At 43.9% G+C, this 21,097-nt stretch overlaps 1 protein-coding gene across 1 annotated transcript in view; it reads left to right on the top strand.

The window, feature by feature from the left end:
• Positions 1-1,091: 1,091 nt before the first annotated feature.
• The window catches only part of IGF2R (insulin like growth factor 2 receptor), a 59,017-nt gene continuing 39,011 nt past the window's right edge, over positions 1,092-21,097 (top strand). Inside the window, exons 1-7 of the mRNA XM_065834422.2 lie at positions 1,092-1,323; positions 9,405-9,538; positions 15,354-15,478; positions 17,129-17,227; positions 17,629-17,758; positions 18,853-18,973; positions 20,828-20,942. Coding sequence (XP_065690494.2) covers positions 1,100-1,323; positions 9,405-9,538; positions 15,354-15,478; positions 17,129-17,227; positions 17,629-17,758; positions 18,853-18,973; positions 20,828-20,942 — 948 coding nt within the window. The 5' untranslated portion in view covers positions 1,092-1,099. The remainder of the gene's footprint in view (positions 1,324-9,404; positions 9,539-15,353; positions 15,479-17,128; positions 17,228-17,628; positions 17,759-18,852; positions 18,974-20,827; positions 20,943-21,097) is intronic.

The raw sequence follows: 21,097 nt of genomic DNA, 5'->3' as shown, positions 1-21,097 counted from the left end.
TACAAGCCGGCCAGCAGCCGGCACAGCGCAATGCCTCAAGTCCCCCTCCCGACAGCACAAAGTGGGCTGACCGCCCGCCCCCCTGCGCCCGGTGCTCCGCAAGAGGGATAACTTGTCCCCGGAGCTGCTGAGGTGGCAGCTGAGGTGGGCAGCGGGACTGCCCTGCACACCTACACCGGGGACACGGACGGCGGGCACTCCGGGCCGCTTGTCTTCTGTGAGCGGGTAGCGAGGACGCCGCTCGGTCTGGCGGCAGCGTTGACATCCGCGGTGGCTGCCAGTGGCTGTTATGCACCCGGCCCGGCCCGGCCTGACAGACAGACAGACAGACTGACAGACTGACTGCAATCTGGAATATTGTGTCCAGTTCTGGGCCCCTCAGTTCAAGAAGGACAGGGAACTGCTGGAGAGAGTCCAGCGTAGGGCAACAAAGATGATTAAGGGAGTGGAGCATCTCCCTTATGAGGAAAGGCTGAGGGAGCTGGGGCTCTTTAGCTTGGAGGAGACTGAGGGATGACTTTATCAATGTTTACACATACATAGAGGGTGAGTGTCATGAGGATGGAGCCAGGCTCTTCTCGGTGACAACCAGTGATAGCACAAGGGGAAATGGGTATAAACTGGAACACAGGAGGTTCCATTTAAATTTGAGAAGAAACTTCTTCTCAGTGAGGGTAACGGAGCACTGGAACAGGCTGCCCAAGGGGGTTGTGGAGTCTCCTACTCTGGAGACATTCAAAACCCACCTGGACACATTCCTGTGTAGCTTCATCTAGGTGTTCCTGCTCCGACGGGGGGATTGGACTAGATGATCTTTTGAGGTCCCTTCCAATCCCTAACATTCTGTGATTCTGTGGCTCACTGCCCGCCCGGGCCGCGTCGCAGCACTAATAGCGCGTAACCGCCACCCCCAAGCGCACCGTTGCGGGCCGGGGCACGCGCTCAGCGCCCGCCACGTGCAGGTTCGGGAGGGGGGGGCGGGGCGCGGCCGCCGGAGTCTCCACCCACTCCACGGCAGGGGAAGGGGCGCATCATGTGAGCGGCGCGCCCGCACATGACGGCGATCACATGACTGGGGAAGTGGGCGGGCAGCAGTCACATGACGTGCCGCTGGTCGCCGGCACCGCCTGACGTCCCGGGGCAGCCGCGTCCGCCCGGCCCGGCCCGGCCCATGGCACCCGCCACCCCCCGCACGGCGCCGCCGCGGCTCCGCCACGCCGCGCTCGCCCCGCTGCTCCTCGTCCTCCTGTCGCTGCCCCTGCGGCCGGAGGGAGGTGGCGGGGTCGCTGCGGCCCTGAGCGACAGCTACCGGGACCTGTGCAGGTGGGCAAGCGGGGGGTGGCCAGTGAGACGGGACGGGCGGCGGCTCGGGAAGGTCTTCCCGCCGGGAAGGGCTGTAGCCGGCGGGGTGCCGGGCAAGGCGGGTCTCCCGGTGCCCGTGCTTGGTCCCACACTGCGTGGGGCCGCGTGTGAGCGAGCGGGAAATGCGGGGGCTCGGTGTGTGTGTGGGGGACCGGTCCCCGGGGCCACCCGAGACGGTCTTTTCGGTGGGGGTCAGGCCGGGGAGCGCTGGGGGAAGCGGCGGCTGTGGCTGGGCGTGCAGGTATTCCGGGCACAAGAGCAAGCTCGGTCTGTGCCGAAGGCACCGCGGTGCTGGTGTGTCAGGCTGTGGGAGCCGCTGCAGAGCGGATGCTAGGGATGTCAGTTGGGGCGGGGAGCAGCCCCCGGTGGGACCTCGTCCCATGGCTCTGTACTTGCAGATGGGAAGGTGCGGAGACTTGCTCTGTTCAAATCGCCTGCGGTCAGGGCTGCTGGTTTATGTCACTGCATCCGTTCTAACGTGAAAAAAAAAAAAAAAAAAACACAACAAAAAAACCAAGAAAAACCAAAACCAAGCTTAAAAGTGGTTTGGAAGGGGCGTCACTTGATAGTCATCTTTTGACTAAGGATATCATCAGGTTCCATTAAGTTACTTGCTGGGGAGTTAAGAAAGCTTTGAGAAATGAGATCTACTCTGTGGAAATGGCACTATTTGGCATGTTTTGGCATGTTCCTACTCTGAATTCAGCCATGAATTTATCTTGGGAACAGTATCTTGCTAGTCTTCATTTCTTCGTTTATTAGCCAGAATATGCAGTGGCACTTACAGGAATACATTATCTCAATCAACGGTACTGGGCAGGCACTGATGTACACAGTAAATGTAGCGCTGAGAGCAGAGGCTGAATCACTGGAGAGAATGGGGTTTCTGGAGAGAATCTGGGCTAGGGTACTGGTAAATGATGAAACAGAGAAAAAGTAGGTTTGTTTGCAAGGTTAACGCATGAGGGGGCAAAAATTGGTTTTGTCAGATGACCGCCTGAAGTGTAGAATTGAAACAGAAATGAGAAACTGTTTTTTGGTTGCTGGAGGGAATTTAACTCCTCTGACTCTAACGATTTTTGAAAAGAAAAACAAACAAACAAACCTACCCTGAATGACCTGACTCTCAAGAGGTTCCTATTCTGAGAATAGTGTTAAGTCCTATCAATGTCTGTCTTGGTTTTGTTGCATGTCTGTGGCTAGAGGCATATTTGGGAGTGCCATTGGGAGACTTGCAGTCTCTTTTTGGATGCAAATTACTGAAGCTAGTTTCCTTTTATTGCTGGCAAGTGAAAAAGAAATTGCAAATAGATACCATAATTAGCACTTTTCCTTTTAAGATGGACTGCTTCAGAAATGTGCTCACTGTTGTGCCATGGTGGGAAAAACTGCTTTGAAGAACTTATGCCTAGTAATTTAGAATGGGTAAAGGATGAAACAAGAACTTGCAGTCTGGCAGGTGGGAAGACCCCATGGAGGTTGGTGGTGAAGTGTCATATCAGGCACAGTTGCAGAGAAGATACCAAGTGAGGGATGATGCATTTAGGTAATGCAAACACTTAAAGTACTGGCTGATGTTTCAGCCAAAAGATACAACATGGGTGTGCAGGACTAGTTCCTGACCAACCTATTTTTGCACTGCCTTAAGATGAGGTTTTGATTTCTTTTACAACAATTAAGAAAACTGTCCTGACTTTTGTGTGGCACAATAGGGCTGATGAAGCTGCAGTAGGATCTGTGTCTGGTGTGTGAATGACAGAAGGTGGGCAAGGAAAGAAAATGTTGGCGATTAGAAGAGGCACTCACTCTCCTTTAAGTAAGAGTAGATAGAGTAATACTCAGGTTAGGAAGGTGGTTTTCCAAGGAGGAGGAAGGGTGTCAAAACTGTTTTGCGCAAGAACTGTGGCAAAGGGCTACTTAAACTTGAGCTAGTGGTTTTTATTGTTTCGTGTAGCCTTAGTGCTGGTAAGCTTGGACAGTGTGGGGAAAGAAAAGCTTTAATTCTCTGAAACTTTGTCAGATGTCGTGGCTTGTAGTGACCGGTTTCATCATGCTTTCGCCTTTGTTCTTGTGTGCTCTGATAGCTGACTGTGCTGTCATGTGACTTGCAATTGGAGTTCTCTTTTTATCCTCTCTGTAGAGATGTCACCAGGACTGCTGCAGTATGAGCACCTGGGAAAGAATATAGGGAGCTGGTTGGATACAGGAAGTTACTAGTCAGTTTGGTCTGTTTTGCTGTTTTTTCCTCTTCCCCTTATCTTTCATGTGACAACACAGCAGAAACAAATTCTGGAGTTAATTCTGTGAACTGTTCTTTAAATCCATCTACTTTAAAAACAAAAGAAAACTTGACAGTTTGGCTTCACCTTCTATGTAACATTGGAGAAGTCGCTGTAAAACTTTCCTTCACTTCTGAAAAAAAGAAATTCAGGAAATGTTTATAGTTTTAATGAGGGCAGCAAATATAAACTGCTTCCTCTACATGTTGTTTTGCCTGATGATCTACCCTGGATGAGAGATGATTTGGTGACAGGTAATGTTTTCATCTCCTGTGCAAGGATAGAAGTTAGTGCATAAATTCTGTAACTTTTAGACTTGAGTGGAAGGAAAACTCCTTAAACTGCTGTACATCACAGGAGTGCTATTATGCAGAATTTCAAATTTTGGGGTTGTAACTCAAGTCTACTTTACATTTAATGTTATAGTTCTTAATAATGCAACTCCTACACTTTACGTACAGTACTGTTCATTCAGACACTGTCTTTTCAGTTTTTGTTGTGAAACCACAACTCTGCTCTTGTGTGCCACTGAAAGCCCTGGGTTTGGTGTTCAGCTTAGCCTTGGTGAAGCAGCGTGTACTGAGTACAGAGATGTGACCTTTAAGTGAACTTGCTCAGCTCTATTAAGTACTTTGACATATTTAAGTGGGAGATGTCATAAATAAGTAATTACTGGACTTATTTGCATATGAGCATGGTTGCTTCACATGTCTGGGAAGCTACCATTATAATGGCTTAAATATGATTTCTCAGCACATAAGCTTCCTATTGCTCTTGCATACTTGAACTTCAAATTGCTATACCTTTTCTTATGCATTCTGTAACATGATGTAGTAGATGGAGTTTAGAGTATGGTGTGAAAGACCAAATGTCTTTCAGATGGAGAAAGCCGAACAGCTTGTGGTGCAACTGTGAGGCTATTATGCATGATGCATATGCAAGAAAACTTGCCTGAAGACATGTACTGTGCATGATGGTTGGAAAAAGTGACAGGTAAGGTAGAGCACAGCTAAGCATGAGTTGGGATGCATTGAAAAGCTCTTGCAGCAGTGATAGCTTTGTACTGTGTGCCATTCAATGTTTCATTTTCTGTGAGGAGAACTTGCTTTGATATAGAAATGAGTTTCTTTACCATAGATACTTGTGCCAAAATGTTGACCACGTGTAATGGTCATTTCTATGGCAAGTAGTGGATCTGATGTGCTAGCTTCAGATTTGAAGTGATCGCACTGGAAATCATTCCTGAGCTTGTGTGTCTGTGATCATGCTGGTTGAACCTGCTCGTAAAGAGCTTCAGATGTTGGTTTCAACTCTGATGTTTTCATAGGTGAGAAGCTGCTGAGCATGAAATTGTGTAGATGCATAATCACGTATTGATCAGCTCTCCAGCTCTGGTTGTAGGTTACCGCGTCTCTCTGTGCTGGGTTGTCCATGTAAGACCCCTTCAGCAAAATGAGCCACTTGGGTGCGTTCACCAGAGAGCAAGCGTGTGTTTCCTTGTTAACTGTTTTATAGCTGTTAGGAGCAGGGTGTGCTCCTCTTTCTAGTGGTCGTCCCCTAGGTCAGAGTTGGGAACCAAAAACTTCAGTGTGGTTAGGAGAACAGTAGCAATGGTCTTGCTGGTGCTCTGTTGGCTTTGGAGTGGTTGAGTAGTGCTGAGACCTCAAAGTGGCTCCGGCATGGGGACGCACGTGCTGTGACAGCTGTTAACCATCTGCACCTTGTCTGACTTCAATGCCTGGGCTACTGATCTGCAAGGTAAACTAGACTTCCTTTTCCCTTTCTCATTTTTTTCAATCAGCTACTGCTTTGCTTTGTCAAGAAAATGCAGAGCTCTCTTTTGATCTTACACCTTGCTGGAAAGTAGTTTTATTTTCTTTTTCATGCCTTCACTTGAGCATCTTAAAAACAAAGCTAGGTAGCTGGAAAGGCTGACCTGCAGGGAAGGTTATTCAATATAACTTGCTTGGACCTTGCTTGCACAACTGCTTTCGACAGTGGCCAGGGTTGGCACTGCCTTCAGAAGGGGATCCTGCCTGCTGCTGCCACTGGTGCACAGCCAGACACCACAGCCAGCCAGAGCAGGAACTGGCTGAGGTCAGTCCTCTCTCCACACACATGCACACACACCTGTTGTTTTTGCACAGTTAATTTTGAGATAGGGCGGTCCCTGGGTCCAGCTTGTGTCATGTGCTGGGGCCAGCAACTTGGAGGAGACAGAGAGGAGGAGAGCCTGCATTGGGGGGTTGGTGCAGGTGTATGCTTCAGAGCTCTAACTGGGTTTATCTGGAAACAGGCATCATGTGATTTCAGCATACATACTGGACAGTTTTAATCAAGGCAGATGCCAGGTTTGAGCCCAGCTCTTGAACTGCACCAGAAATGGCTGCTGGAATGATGGCATCTGTGAGGCAGCGGCTGTACTGATCCCCCGGGACAGAGGGTGCATCCACCCCACCTCATCAGCAAAGCTGTTGCTTTTTAAAGCTGTTGGTGTAACAGCTCCCTAAACCAGATCAACTGCATTGACTCCAGGATAGCTTAAGCCCTTCAAATGAGATAACTTTGGCAGGCCCTGGTGAGGGGCTAATTACATGAGGCATTGTGGCTGGTGGAGGTGAGTGCCAGGCTGGAAGAAGCCTGTCTGCCTGGCTCAGCTGCGGTCGGGATGGGCGATGTGATTGCTAACATATTGTTTCCATTATGGGGTGCAGCGGAGAGGTCAGCTTGTGTCTTATTGGAAAGTAGAGCACATGCAACTTGAAACTATTCCCAGGCACAGATTTAGTGCCAGGAGTGTTGTGAGAGAAATAATTCCGGCTTTTACTGTGAAAGTGTGTTTTGCATATCTCTGGTGAGAACAGCTGCCTAGGCTGCATTCAGCCTGCTGTTACTCCCGATGAATAAATCCTGCCCTGCTCCTCCCACCTATTAAAAAAAATGTCCCTTGAACTTCCTTGAAAGTAATTCTATTCTGAAACTGCATTACATTTTCTTTTTTTTTTGCAACACAGAAGGTGTGGTTTGGAGCATGATCACGGGCCTGTGAAAGGGTGGAGGGAAGGGCTGGCTTCAGTGACAGCTTTGCTTCTGTTCTGTCAGCTGCTCATCTTGTTTCTGTTTTGCTTCTGGCATGTGGGTGAACTGACTTGAAGATGTTGATTTGCTCTGTTTCATAACATGGAGCTGGGAAAGCAAAACCCTTAATCTCTGAGTGATAATTCTGTTGTGTGAACGGCTTAGATTCTTGTTCAGTTCAGAAACAGATTTTAACTTTCAAATTCTTAAAACAAAAAAAAATCCCACACTGAAGAATTCTTTAGCTTGATCAAAAACTTCATGCCTTAGTGATGTATGTTACCTCTATGTTGTCTTCCAAAACCAGTCAAAAAAGAGTACTGGAGCCCTTGGGAATTTTTCAGTGTAGTGGTAACTTTCTGGGTCTTCGTTGTGAAGAAATTGAACTTTGATTGAAGTGCATTTTCTTCTGGAGGTAAAACCAACTTTAGTCTTAATCACTTGCTGTTTTCAGAGCCCTCGAAGGTACAGTCAGGTTCTCCTCTAACTTTTGTGAGTGACTTGTCAGGCTTTCTTCTCTTGCTGAAGTTTGGTTATTCTGTACTGTAGCTTAATTCTCATAATCGTCCTGCATCAGAATTGTCTTTATACACTTCAGAAATGCAAGAAAGTAGCTCAGCGAACTAATCAGTATGGTTGTAAAATGTCAGCTCTGCCTGCTTACGAGGAAAGAATAATGACAAGTGCTTGTCTAGGATTGAGACACAGTCCTTAAATCTGATTAAAAAGTAATATTACGGGTTGTTTTAGGTATGACTCAGTACCTGGTAAGTTATTTTTTGAGCCTTATGTTATTATATTTGAGCCTTTTTGGGATATAAAGGATATAATTAAGATGTAAAGATTTTATTTTTTTTCAGTTCACAGAGAGAATTCTCTTGTAGTTGTCCCTGACTTGTTCCAGCCATTAGCAGACTGAAATTAGTACGGCTGCTGTAGTATAGGGAAGCCAAAAACCTTATAGTCAGTAGTTAAATGGAAAAGTGTGTGATATCTTACTGCTGAATCTTTGATTAGAGATGGGATGCATTGGATTTGAGAGGAGTTCTCATAGGATTTAAAATGTAAAATAGCTGAACTGCTGTTTCCCTTCCTTCACCTAAGGACTGGGCTTCCGAGTGGAACAAGAATGAGTTTTCCTCCTGTGGGATCTGGAGTATGGTCACGTCAAGTGGTGAAACACCTATGAGTTAGAGATTAAGGCAAACAAACCTTGTGGCTGAAGCTTTTGGTCAACTTGTAATTTCTTGATAGCTGAGAGGAGGGAGTTGAGCTCCCTTGCTGGATTTGGTACTAATCTGTAGATGAAGACAAATGCTTGTGAGAGTCAGATAGATGCATTAAACCCTTTATGAGTTGGAAATAATGGGAATACCTACGAAGTCACTGTGCTGTCCTCAGTTTTTTTGTGTGATAACTCTGTATTAAACCCTACTGAAGTTGCCCCTTGTGACAGAGTGGAAGCTGAGGAATCTCTTATGTTTGCAAAAATCAACCCTGTGCAGAGGATGCAGGCTGCTACCAGCATCAGAAGAGCTGTAGCTGAGCTAAGCTGACAGCAAATGTTTACTGAACTGTGCCTTTTTAACAGAACTTGGGCAGAGCACTGTGCCAGCAAGCCAGGCTGCCTTAAGAACTCGCTTTACCCCTGAATTACGCTGCACATAGTTGCTTTCTTCTGTTGCTCTCGTTTATTCCCCATTGTATTTAACCAGAGCTTCATGTTCATTTACCAGTTTTTAGAGAGCTGAATTTCTGCTATGGCTGTAGCTAGCTGGTGTGATCTTTCACTGAGTCTCTTGTGGATTACTCTGCTTGTTTTCATAGAGTGGTTTGGATTGGAAGGGACCTTCAAATGTCATCTAGTCCACCTTGTGATGAGCAGGGACATCTTCAACTAGATCAGATTGCTCAGAGCCTCATCCAGCCTAGACTTGAATGTTTCCAGGGTTGGGGCATCTACCACCTCTCGGGGCAACCTGTTCCGGTGTTTCACCACCCTCATCTTCTTCATGTCTAACCTGAATCTCCCCTCTTCTGGTTTAAAACCATTATCCCAGTTTTCCAGCTTCTGACACCACCCTTCAGAAACTGTGCTTTCAATATTGAGATATATATGTATCTAAAATGTATAAATGTGTAGCCAGGCCCTCATAAACATTATTAGCATCTTGTTGTTAGAATGCTACGAGAATCTCAACCCCAATTTTGACTCTGAGGCAAGGTGGCTTAGCTGCTGGCAGACAGGGTGAGACTGGCTGCTCTGTTCCTCTTAGACTTAGCACCTCTGCTGCAGTTATTGGGTATTGCTACAGTGCAGTAGTGTGCAGCCTGCCGAAGAGGTTTGAGAAATTTGTCAGGCTCTCAAGGGAAAAGGCTCGCCACTTGTCATATGCCTAGTCAGAGTGGCCTTCACAGAGATTTGATGGGCAAGAATGGGCAGTTGGGTGTTCAAGAAAGGGGAAAATGGACCCTATGTATGGTCCTTAGGTGGTTAAACCTGTTTTGTTCTTGACCCCGACACAATAACAATTATTTCTGGTATTTACAGATATAGAACACAAATAAGAAACTTGAGTTAGTGGTGCTGTCTGCTTTATAACTTGGTTATTTCAGGGACTGACATCTAGATGATGGCAGTGCAGACAATATGAATACCAAATGATGTGTTTTTTTCCTTTTCAGTTACACGTGGCAAGCAATTGATGCAGACAAACAAGTGCTTTATAAAATAAACTTCTGTTTTGGTGTTGAAGAGTGTGGACGATCAAGTGCAGTCTGTGCATATGACATCAATAAGACCACCTATCTGTCTGTAGGTAAGTAAACGAGAGTCCTTCCTTGTAAGTAAACAAGAGTCCTTCCTTGTAAGTAGTTCAGATAGTCACTTTAATGGATGCATGGATGTGAACTTTGATATGTTAGCAAAGACTTTTGTCTCAGAGCAATGTAAAACTTTATTCTGCCTTAGATTTACCAGGGAAATTTGGGTAGACCTGATCCAGTTGCAGATAGTCACTTCACAGGACAGTGAAACTTATCTGAAGGTCTAATTAACTGTAATCTAGTGTGAAACCGTACAAGACTATCTCAAGTAGAAATAAGTGCATCTACCCGTGGTAGGCTATGCTCTGTGCACATTGTCGTTTGGAGCTCGATACTGAACACAGGATAAAATTTGAGTTAGAGCTCTAAACTATACCACAGCCTAGTGTGATGTAACATCAGCTCTTGGTTCAGAGTCAGGTTACTCTCTGTAATGCAGTCTTGGAGTATTGCTGTCTGTAAGTTGTTACACACAGAAAGGAAGTCAATTACATGTGGTCCTCTGTTGTCAGTTACACTTGTCAAATCTGCTGGCTGCCTCAGTAGTTCACAGATGTCCTTGGTATCCTGAGGAGTGATGAATTTCTGCATGCTGATCTAAATATGAAACTGGCCTATTTTTTATACACATGCTTGCACCTTTTCATCAGTCAGAAGCAGCTTGTGCTCTGAACAGTATTTCTGTACTTATTTTCATGAATGCTTTTTATTTTCAAGGTTGCTTCTGTGCTTCAGCTAAGGAAACAGTAATATATGAATACTGATAAAGAGGTTTTCGGATAGTTGACTGTTACTTCTATTAGAATAAAACAATAGCTTTCTGAAGAGTTATATCTCTTCAGACTGCCTCGTAGTCCTGCAGATCTGAAGTCTGAGTCTAACATGCTTGCCAGTCTTACTTTCCACTGACAGAGAGCATATATGAGAAGCTGTGAGTCTTCAGTAAAAGTGTTTGAGCTTGAAATGCTGAAAGATGGTGAGGAGAAAGATGATTCTTGCCTGCTAACTAGATGCTGTGCATCTGCATACTTCTGTTCTCCCCACCCTTATCCAGTAAGTGTAGAGATAATTTGTTTTCAGGCTGTGGTCAGTCAGTGCTTTTCAAACAAATGGCCAGTGTTGTGACCCAGGCTTGTAAAATCACCAGGTGCATGAATAGAGGGTATATATGGCTGCATGTGGGTTTTTTTTAATGTAGTGTGGTATATGCAAGCTCTGGAGTTATCTGGGATGACTGGTTAGGTTGTATTTGAGTTCAGGCTGCAATTTCATGTAGTAGCATCTTCTGCTTTGAGGAGCGTGACATCTCAGACCACTAGGTGTATTTCATTCCTAAAATGGTACAGGAAGAATTTTATTTCCTGCTGCTGTGTCTCAACTCATGCGGTTCAGGCATCAGTTGCCTGTGGATTACCAAAGAAGCAGCATCTGGGCTCCTGTTCTAACTTGCTTTTTGAGTGAGACTGGAATGGGGCAGGTTGAATGAGCCTAGGAAAGCCTGTTTTCTCCAGGGAAGTGTGAGACCTAGAGGCTTCTGTAGGTTTTGTTCCACCTGTGGAAAGAAGAAGGGAGAACAGAGCTGGGTGATGACTGTGAGCAGTATCAAATATTCCACTGTATGCAAACCTTGAGTGTCTTACTGCCTGACTACTACTAGATAGAAGAGGATTAGGCAACAATCGTAACTTGGTCTTGGTAGATGCTGTTTGAACTGACTTTTGAGGGTTAAGCCACAAATCCTGTACAATTAAGATAGGTTTTTAACCATTTTGCACTAAATTGAGCAATCAAGGCAGTGCAGTTAACGAAATTCAATGTCAATGGTTTATTGATCAAGTTGTCTCTTTTATTCTTGTTCATGGGTAGTCTGAGACTTATTAGTGATGCCTGCTATGCTTCATCATGCTGCGTCGAGTTGCATTGGAGCTTCAGCACCATCACACTGAGTTGAGATTGTGCTAATGGGTTATCAAGCTTCTTTATGTTAGAAAACAAACAAAACCCAAAACCAACCAACCAACCAAAACTCCACTCTTAATGAGAAAAGAAGAATCGTTTTGATCCAAGTCTAGGCAGGTGTAGACTCCCAGTTTAGATTCCAGTTACTTAAAACAGCCAAGCTGCATGCTTCTCTTCAAGCTATCAGGCTGATATGAGATTACTTGTATGCCAAAGCTGAGTGCAGCTGAAAGGCTTTGATTTGGGGGAAGAAAGGCGATTTGCTGCCTGATAAACTTCGTTACGTTGTAAGCTTTCTTCAAATATGGGCTTAATCAGATCTTTTCTTCATTCTTTCAGAAAACAAAAAGTCACTGCAAACAATCTGTGTTTAAATATCAGCTATGCAAGGAGTGACAGCTGTGGGCTTGGTTCTGTTTGTTGCTCCTGGCTTTGATGTGTGGTAAGGCTGTGTGCTGTGACAGTAACCAGTCTGTGTCTGAGGGCAGGCCTGTGACTAACAGGAACTGCGTGTCAGTGAGATGGTGCTGAGACCCCAAAGGCTTCTCCTAGAAAAAGCTTTTCAGCTTGATTGATTGACCTTAGAAGTTTTCAAGGTGTAGGCAAATGCTTAGTTCTTGAACATCAGCGAGGATGGAAATGGTGTGGTGCTTGTTTAACTTAGTGTCACACCTGGTGACTTGTGTGCCATTTAGCTGGACTACTACTAAAATGGAGAGCGGAAATATTATCGTAACTGTGTTAACCTGAGTGGTGAAACATGCGCTTTGTCCAACAGTGGTAGAAGGATGGATATGAAATGATAGCTCCTGCCTAAATGCCTCCTTCTTCTGGACAACTGACTGGATGTCTTCCATGATTGCCTTTCTCCTGCCAAACAGCTGAACAGATGAAGGAGTGAATGAGCAAAAGATGTTGTAGACAGTACCTTTGATACTGATTTAGCACAACTGCATGATGTGAAGTATCTGATGCTAATTTTTGTGAGCTATACTGGTGGATTTGTAGTGTGTTTCTTTGTGAGAGGGACACATCTCTAAAGTCAGGAAGAAACGTGAGTGATCATTAAATAGGGAGCTTGGTGTTATGGTAAAGGTAGGTGGTTGCAGTACTGGTGCTTTGGAAGGAAGCCCATGGGAAGCTGATGGTTCATGAGACTGCTTGTTCTGTGAGCAGGGATGAGTCATGTACTAATGAAGAGATTCTTGCTAAAACTTCCAGCAAGTTCCCAAACTAGTTGGAAGCATGCAAGGGGAAGAGAGCATGCAAATTGGCCCATAGTAAACAGGATGTGCTGGCTTAACTTGATTTTTCTTGATTATTGCTTTAACTGAGGAAATTAGAGTCAGCCCACAAAGTGCCTTTAGCACAATGTGGTGTGTTCTTAGAACTGAGAGAAAACTAGTGATTACAGAGCATTGAGGTAAGTCCTCAGATGGTGCTGCCATAAGCTCTCTGCTAAATTGGGGCTTATAGCTGTTTACATTTATAACTGGAGAGTTTTTAATCGTGTGCATATTGTTACTATAAACAGCTTTTGCCTAGAAAGTTGTGGTGGTTTCCTTCATTTTGCTAATCTAGGGCAGAAAAGAGCACACTTTGCCAGCATCTTCTAAGACATGGTGTGATAAGTAGCACTCTTGCTTTCAAAATAGTATGGAACTCTTAAGATTAAGAGAGCTGTGTGGTACCTTTACTAGCATCAGTGCTGGAAGTCTTAAAACCTGAAGATAGCTTTTTGATAAGAAGTGTGTCAAGAAATATAAACCACTGTCGGCCTCCAGGTGCCTAGAAGGTGGCTCTGAACTGCAGTGGTGGTGCAACACTTCACCGTTGCAGGTTCTTAACCTGCCACAAATTCTGCACACACATGTGCAAGTGCAGGTTCTGTCTGCGCTGCCATTCTTCTGTGCTGGCATGTCTCCACTCTTACCTTCCCTTGGGAAGGCAGAGGGTTATAGAGCAATGAGTAATACTTGTCGCCTTGGTTATACGGAGGATGCTGTGATTAGGTATGAACATCTTAATGTGCGTTCCTGTAAGTGCGTGTGAGCATATGCAGCATGAACAGGAGAGCCCTGAGCTACTGAGGGCATGCTGTGTCAGTTGGCATCAAATTTCCATGCTGATTGCCACTGTTTCAGCCTCGCCTGCAAGTTTGGTCGCTGTAGTCATCTGCTGCAGTCTAACAGAATATTTGTGAGGTTCTTGTACCTTCTTCCCACCCAGTTTGTTTCTGCTGCTTTTGCTCACAAGACTATATTACTTGGGTGTAGTGTAGTTTTGCTTGCCTTGAGTGAGGAGATAACAGGCTGGGCAAAGTTCCAGCAAGTGTGTTTTTAAGATGAAACAACATTTGTCCTAGGTGCAAAGCTTCTGTCTGCTGCAATAACAGATTTAACTTGCTTTCTCCCTAGTGTAGACATCAACAAAAATGGAAAGGGGGAAGCCAATCAATACTAGCATTTTGTAGTAGTCTCTGTAGTTCAACCAAAACTCTTTGCAGAATTAAAATCTATCTATCAAAAATGCCAGAGGTAACATGCTAGATCTAAAAGGGCTTGGTGTTTAATGCTAACCAAAATATGTTTGAACAGGAACATTTCAGTGGCCTGAGCTGGTGTTCACCATGACCTGTGTTCCACCTTTCCTGTCTGTGCTGGGGAGGGATGTGCAGGGCTGCAGCACTGACCCCAGCCTTCATGTAGCGTGTGAGCTGTGCTCAAGGGGATAGGAGATGCATTGGGTCTGTGTTGGGTTTGTCTGCAGGCAGCACCAGTACAGTAGCTGTGCCCAGGCAATGGTGGCTTCTTCATTACGTGGACTAGAGCTGCAATGTGTACATGCAACCCAGAAAGCTAGCTGTGTCCTGGACTGCAACAAAAGAAGGGTGACCAGCAGGTTGAAGGAGGTTATTCTTGTCCTCTACCCCACTGTTGTGACGCCCCACTGGAGTACCGTGTCCAGCTCTGGGATGCTCAGCATAGAAAGAACATGGTCCTGTTGGAGCGAGTCCAGAGGAGGCCACCAAGATGATCAAAGGCATAGAGCACCTCTCCTATGAAGACAGGTTGAGAGAGTTGGGATTGTTTAGCCTGGAAAAGAAAAGGCTTGAGGGAGACCTTATTACAACCTTTCAATACTTAAAGGGGGCTTAATGGGGCCTGTAGCCATAGAACAAGAGGTAATGGTTTTAACTAAAGAACGGTAGATTTGGACTAGATGTAAGGAAGAAATTTTTTACAATGAGGGTGGTGAAACACTGGCACAGGTTGCCCAGAGAAGTGGTAGGTGCTCCATCCCTAGAGATATTCAAGGCCAGGCTGGATGGGGCTTTGAGCAACCTGATCTAGTTGAAGATATCCCTGCTCATCACAAGGAGGGTTGTACTAGATGACCTTTACAGGTCCCCTCTGGGCAAAACCATTCTATGATTCTATGAAAGACTCTCTTATAGTGCAGATGCTATTTGTATAAATGGCATAAAGGCTGAGAAGGTGATAAATAGAAGCTGGTGGGAGAAAGGAGTGAACTGTGGTACTGGAAACTAGTTGGTAACAGTTTTCTGATAGAATCCTTTAGCGCTTGTTCCTAAGGCAGTCACTAGTTTGTAGTGGCACCTGGTGTTTGGCTTCTTAAGATTCAAAGTGTTTGCTAAAAACCTTTGAGAAAGTAGAAGAGTGATTAGAGATGTCAAGCACTATCTTAGTTTGGGTCCACTCTTCCAAACTGCAAGAACTGCACAACTGTACTCTGCTCAAAGACTGGCAGAGCCTGTCTGTTGAGCTTCTGTGAAGGTGCTGTATTATGATAACCCCTCATGTGTGTTTTTGTTATTTTTAATCCTAGGTGACATAGGCTTGCAAAAAGTTTCTAAAACTATTCTGGAGCTCAACACTACACGTAAGTGCTTGCAGCAAGGCAGTCATCACCAAATTCAAAGCAACATTAACTTCCTGTGTGGGAAAACGCTGGTAAGTCTAAATCTTGTGTTCTTATCTTCAGTGGAAATGGCATGTACCTCCAACTTGCTTTTTAAGGAGACTCACTGTACTGGATGTACTAATTACTGAGCTTCATAGCTTAAGAAAGAGCTGGTTATGTTTTAGTACCAAGTTAAGGTGACTTTCAGAATTCATTTCTGGTAGAAAATAATTGCAGATCTGCAGCTTAGCTCTGATCATGGGCTCTTCTGGGTCTTTTATGTTTTTACAGGGATTGCACTGTAGTATTATAGTAGTGTAATATGGAGGAATGAGTCAACAGTGTACAGGGTGCTGTAACAATGAGAGCTATTGTTTAAATGTTGGCTGTGCCCAAGCTGTGGACACAGTACAGCTGTTTAGTAGAACAGCAGTGAAGAAAATGCCTGACTTCTGTTATGGGTCAGCGTACCTGACAACAGTAAGTGTTAGGCTTTGTCTGCACATAGTTGAACTAACAGTGCTTACATCTGAGCTTCTGGGAGATTAGTTGTTCTTGAGAATCTGCATGAAGTATGAACGGAGATCCCCAAAAAGTTCCTAGGGGGGTGTGTGTATGCAGTTTACCTCCACATGCTTTTGGAGTCACACTTTCCACACACTTAACTGATGCCACAGCTTGGTGTTCTGTACAGACTGTGATCAGTTTACGTATTTGTGTATCAGACATAAACACTTACTAGTGCCACTGTTGGCACTGGTGATGCTGTTGCACACCCAGTCTTGGAAATCCAGCTAATTCAAACTGAATGCCAGTGCAGCAGAGAGTTAAATGCTTCCTGTTCAGTTTCAGCAGGTGACTCTTTAAATTTAAAATTATTGCTCAACTCCATCTGTAACACCAGATCATAATGATATTTGAATTTCTACTTAGCATACTTCTGACACCTGTTCTTCATGTGACCTAGGATTTTGTAATAGTGTCTGGAACAACTTGTTTCTAACGCTTATGGCAGAGTTAAACATGGCAGGAATCAGTTTAAGTAGGCTAAAGTGCTGCTAACTGACAGGATGGAGGGAGAATGGAAAAATCTGATTGTTGCCTTTCTCTAAGGAGAGACATTCAGTTGAGCGTCCAACCCTGAATCACGGTATCTTGAAATAGATACAAATGTGTATAACATGAGCCTACAAAATAAGTAGCTGAGATCAGAGGTATTCTTTCTGTGTAGCGGAAGAGATTGCTCATCAGTTTTCTTTGCAGAATAAAAATGAGGGAACTGGTAAACCATGCATTGCCTTGCTGTTCACCTATTTATACGTATTTGTATTGGTGTTTTCCGTTCTGGTAACTAGATGTGACTGGTGCTTCTGCCAGTATCAATTGGCATAGTGAGCACGTCTAAAAGATGTAGTACAATTACCGCATATTAGGGCTGACACATGTTAATTTGAGAATTGGTGCATATGCAGACTTAGAAGGATTTGGCACCTTGCATCTTCCTGAGTTTAACAACAAAACTGTTGAATAACAAACTTGCTATTAACAGGGGCTCTTAAGAAACTGCATGCCCTTGTTCTGTGACATACTGTATTCTTTTTTGTTAATCTCTTGAATAACAGAAGAAACTTCTTGCTGTCTACAGATGTAAAATAAAACTCAAGTCTGTTCTTCAAACTATTTTTTTTCCCTTTAAATAGGGTACCCCTGAATTTGTAACAGCAACGGAGTGTGTGCACTATTTTGAATGGAGGACTTTTGTGGCCTGCAAGAAAGATTTATTTAAACCTGTGAAAGAGGTAATCTATGTACTATCCATGCAGAAGTTACTCCTCACACATCTGACAGTTCTGCTCAAACCGCTTGCCCCCACCCCAAATGAATTCCAACAACCTATATAAACCTAACTTTTTTATGGGCATGTAAGGCATCTGTTGGAAGCTGATGGAGCTGAGGATTTTAAATAACTCACCAACATTTTTTGTGATCTGGATGGTTGCTTATAGTAAAGCTCACCTTAAAAGCTAGAGCAGAGCAGACTAACTCTGGATGCCTCAGTTAACATGTCTAGCTTTAAGTATTTGAGCTTCCAGAAGGAAAAACCTTTTCCGCTTATTAACTCGGCTTTATATGTACCTGTTGATAACGTCTCCCTAATTGTGTAGCATAGATTGCATGTAACTTTTTGCTCTTGTTCTAGGTCCCTTGCTATGTGTTTGATGAAGATTTGAAGAAACATGACTTGAATCCTCTCATTCAAGTTTCAGGACACTACTTGGTGGATGATTCTGATGATGACTCCTTGTTCATAAACATCTGCAGAGACTTAGGTGTGAACACTTGCTTGTGTCATGTCAGTGTATAAACTTCTAGTAGCTTGATTCTTTTCCAGTGCCTCAGTTGAGGTTTTCCTATTACCAAAGATGAGTATTTTAGGATTTGCACTGTTGTTTCAAGCTACTTTTAATGATTTGAGGACTGGTTTCCGTGAAGCCAAGTCTTACTCTCCAACTATTGAGGTGTTCAGAGATATACCCCTTCTGGACAGGTGGGTACTATTAGAAAAGTTGACTTAAACTGGGCTGAGTGGAAGAGCTCAGCTTGTCTTGTAGCTGTTCCTGTTTGCTGCCAAATAGGATCAAGATGGTTCATAGCACTTCATGTGCTCTAAATTTATTACTTTGGGCTCCAGTTCAGGCTGTTACTTGGTTCCAAGTGAATGTCCTGAGATGTATCTAAAATAGAGTTTAGGTACTTGGGTAGGTTGTGATGCATAGCTAGCACTTTCATGTCAGTTGGGAGCTATATATGTAAAGAATTAAACCAGCAAAATCACTCTCTAGAAACTTGCTGAAAAGGCTGCTTTACCTCTATACTCACACTGTGTTTTTTTACTCCGCCATTAAATATGTATTTTGTTCCCCTAATAAGGGTTCAATACTTCTACTTTTAGTGGCAGGTCTATTCTTCTAAAAATCCCGCTAGTCTGAAACTTTTTGCTGACAGCTTTGAATAGGATGGTTTATAAGAAACAAAGAAGGGGAAAAAAACCTTCCCTGTGAGGAGAGGTTACCCATTGCTTCGTATCATTTTGGTGTTGTGGAAAAAAAAAATACCACACTTCTAGAAGTTCTCAAACCTCTACAGACCCTGCAACTGTATTAGCAACAGGTAACTAGCTGCAGCTACTTTGGCAGGAAGGATGAATCTACTGTCCAAAACTGGGACATCATGAACTATCGCAAGCACTTCAGGTTTTGTCTTGTCAGTTCCACATTTTCATGTAACCCATTTTAAAGGTATTTTTAGAAGAGGGTAAAGCAATGAATGGTAACTGAGCCCACAGATAAAATGACAAAATACTTCAGGTAGAGCAGGGATTAGAAACCAAGTTGTATCTTCTATTTTCTCCATTCTGTAACAGGAAGTTCAAGTAGAGAGACCATAAACTGCCCAGCTGGTAGTGCTGCTTGCTTGATGCATGAAGGTCACGTGTATGATGTTGGCCATCCACAGGAACAGCTGAAACTTCGTGACAAAGACAGGTATGTAATTTTTGCAGTGATACTTCTGTGAACACTTCTCAATCATCTGGGCTGGAAAAAGCAATCTTGGTTAAAGGTGTGTCTTCTGAAACATAACATCAATACCACTTCAATTCTGAAGCATTGGTGGAAAAAAAATTCTTCAAATACCGGCAAGGCAGTCTTTTTCAGGCATCCTGTCGTAGTGCCATAACAGATCAAATTTTCTTCTTTGTGAGAGATACCTTTGTACAGAATTGCAAAACTCTCAGAAGTGAGGGATGATTGCTGCTCTCTGCCCACAGGCAGAAGAGTGAGGTTTGACCATGTCTGCCTACTAAGGACCCACAGAGTAAATGCACTTGGCTCTCTGTGGGTTTAGACACTGTATTTGGCTCACTCTACTGCCCAGGAGTACATCAAAAGTAGAGAATAGAGCCAGATGTTATCCTTCTGTATTTTTGCATTAATGAGTTCTTAATAGAAGAAATAGATAAGCAGTGCAAGGCTTATTGTTTCTGGTGGTGACAGAGCTAGGACGAGGGGAGACTGTTTCCTTGATGTTACCTCTGTTCTGTTTGCTGCTGCCTTTTGTGCTGAAAGTGTAGCTTGAAAGAAAACAAGCAAACAAAAGACTAAAACAAAACCCACCAAACCCCCATCCAAACAACCCAGTGTGGCTCAAGGGACTTAACATGCTGATCTTTCTGAGCTTCAGGTCATCTGAGCCTGCAATTGTACCCTGTTGGCTTCTGCAGTACTCCTTCTATCTCCTGCAAGCTGAAGAAAACAAACAAAATAAACTAGGTTAATAACAGGGAGGCCAAAGGTTCTGGCCTATCAGTGATAAGGCTGATGGTTTTGTTTTAGTTTACAAGGGCAGTTGTTAGTCCTTCTTTACAGGGCTTTTCCCCCAGCATTAAACAAGTGGCTGCAGTCTCCTGTACCAAGGCAGAAGCTTGCATCTGGGGAAGCACAAGCTTGTTCTTATATTAAAGTGCAACTAGTACTCTATAGAAAGTGCTTGGCAGGAAAGTTTATCTTAACCCTGCTAGGACTGAAGAGCTCTTCATTGCTTGAAAAATTTACGTGCTCCATCAGACCAGGGTGGCCTGAGAGGTGAATGAGATAATTGTATATCTGTGTCCTATGGTGTTGAGAGGCCAGTCAGAGGTGTGGCTGACCTGAAGCCAGACCGTCACCCTTCTGTGAGCTATTGTCTTCTGCCTCTTAGACTGCAAAGAACAGTAATGCTTAGTTGGGAAGTTGTTTATCTCCTTGTTTTCTTATCCAAGTCATCTTGCTGTTTGTCTCTCCCTGTCAGATAGTTGCTGTGTTTTATTCTCCTGTTTCTGCCTTGTCTGATCTGTCCCAGTTGCCTTGCTCCTGTCAATTTGCCAATGAGTTCATCTTGCTCTTAATTCTGGAGTCACAGTGGAAAGAGATTGTACATACAGAGGTTGAAGAGTCTAGAAGTATTGTGAAACATGAGGAGTTACTACTTCCCAAAGTTACAAGTGTTTGTGACATCTGCTTTCCAGCAGTTTGTGAGCAAAGCTGAAAGTGTTCTTGTGACTATTAGCCAAATTCTTTCTACAAATATGGGTTGCAAGGCATTGAGCATAGTCTGAACTGGGGTGCAAAAGGATGCTGTTTTAAGTAATTTTTCTAGGGCTGTTTTTAATGTTTATTTTGGTTAACTGTAAGAATAAGGAAATAAAGACCTCCATAAAAGTCACTTTCATGAGCAGGGCTACTTAGGTATGTTCTACCTGGGTATCTAGCAAACAGTGGATGTTCTTTTAAGAACATACTTTTTCTGTACAGTGCACAGTGTCTTAATGGTATTTTTGGTTTACCATCTTCTGTTTCTAGGCTGGTATTGAGTTATGAGAAAATATATAGTGATGAAGAAAAACCAGACTTCTGCCTAGGCCATAACCCAGCAGTGACGATCACTTTTGTTTGCCCATCAAAGAGGGGAGAAGAGGTAACTTTGCTGTTTTAGTTTGTGTTAAATGGTTGATCTTTAACTTTTGTGCGTATTGTCCTTTATTCAGGGCTGAAGAGAACAGAAATGCTAGTTGTTTGCAGCTTGTGAAGAGTGTGAGGTCCTAAATATACTCTTCAAAAAGTCTTTCTAGA

The sequence above is a fragment of the Patagioenas fasciata genome, chromosome 3, assembly GCF_037038585.1.
Source record: "Patagioenas fasciata isolate bPatFas1 chromosome 3, bPatFas1.hap1, whole genome shotgun sequence".
Taxonomy (NCBI): Eukaryota; Metazoa; Chordata; class Aves; order Columbiformes; family Columbidae; genus Patagioenas; species Patagioenas fasciata.
Note: the sequence above shows the minus strand (reverse complement) of the source record. Positions and strands in the feature narration are given on the sequence as shown.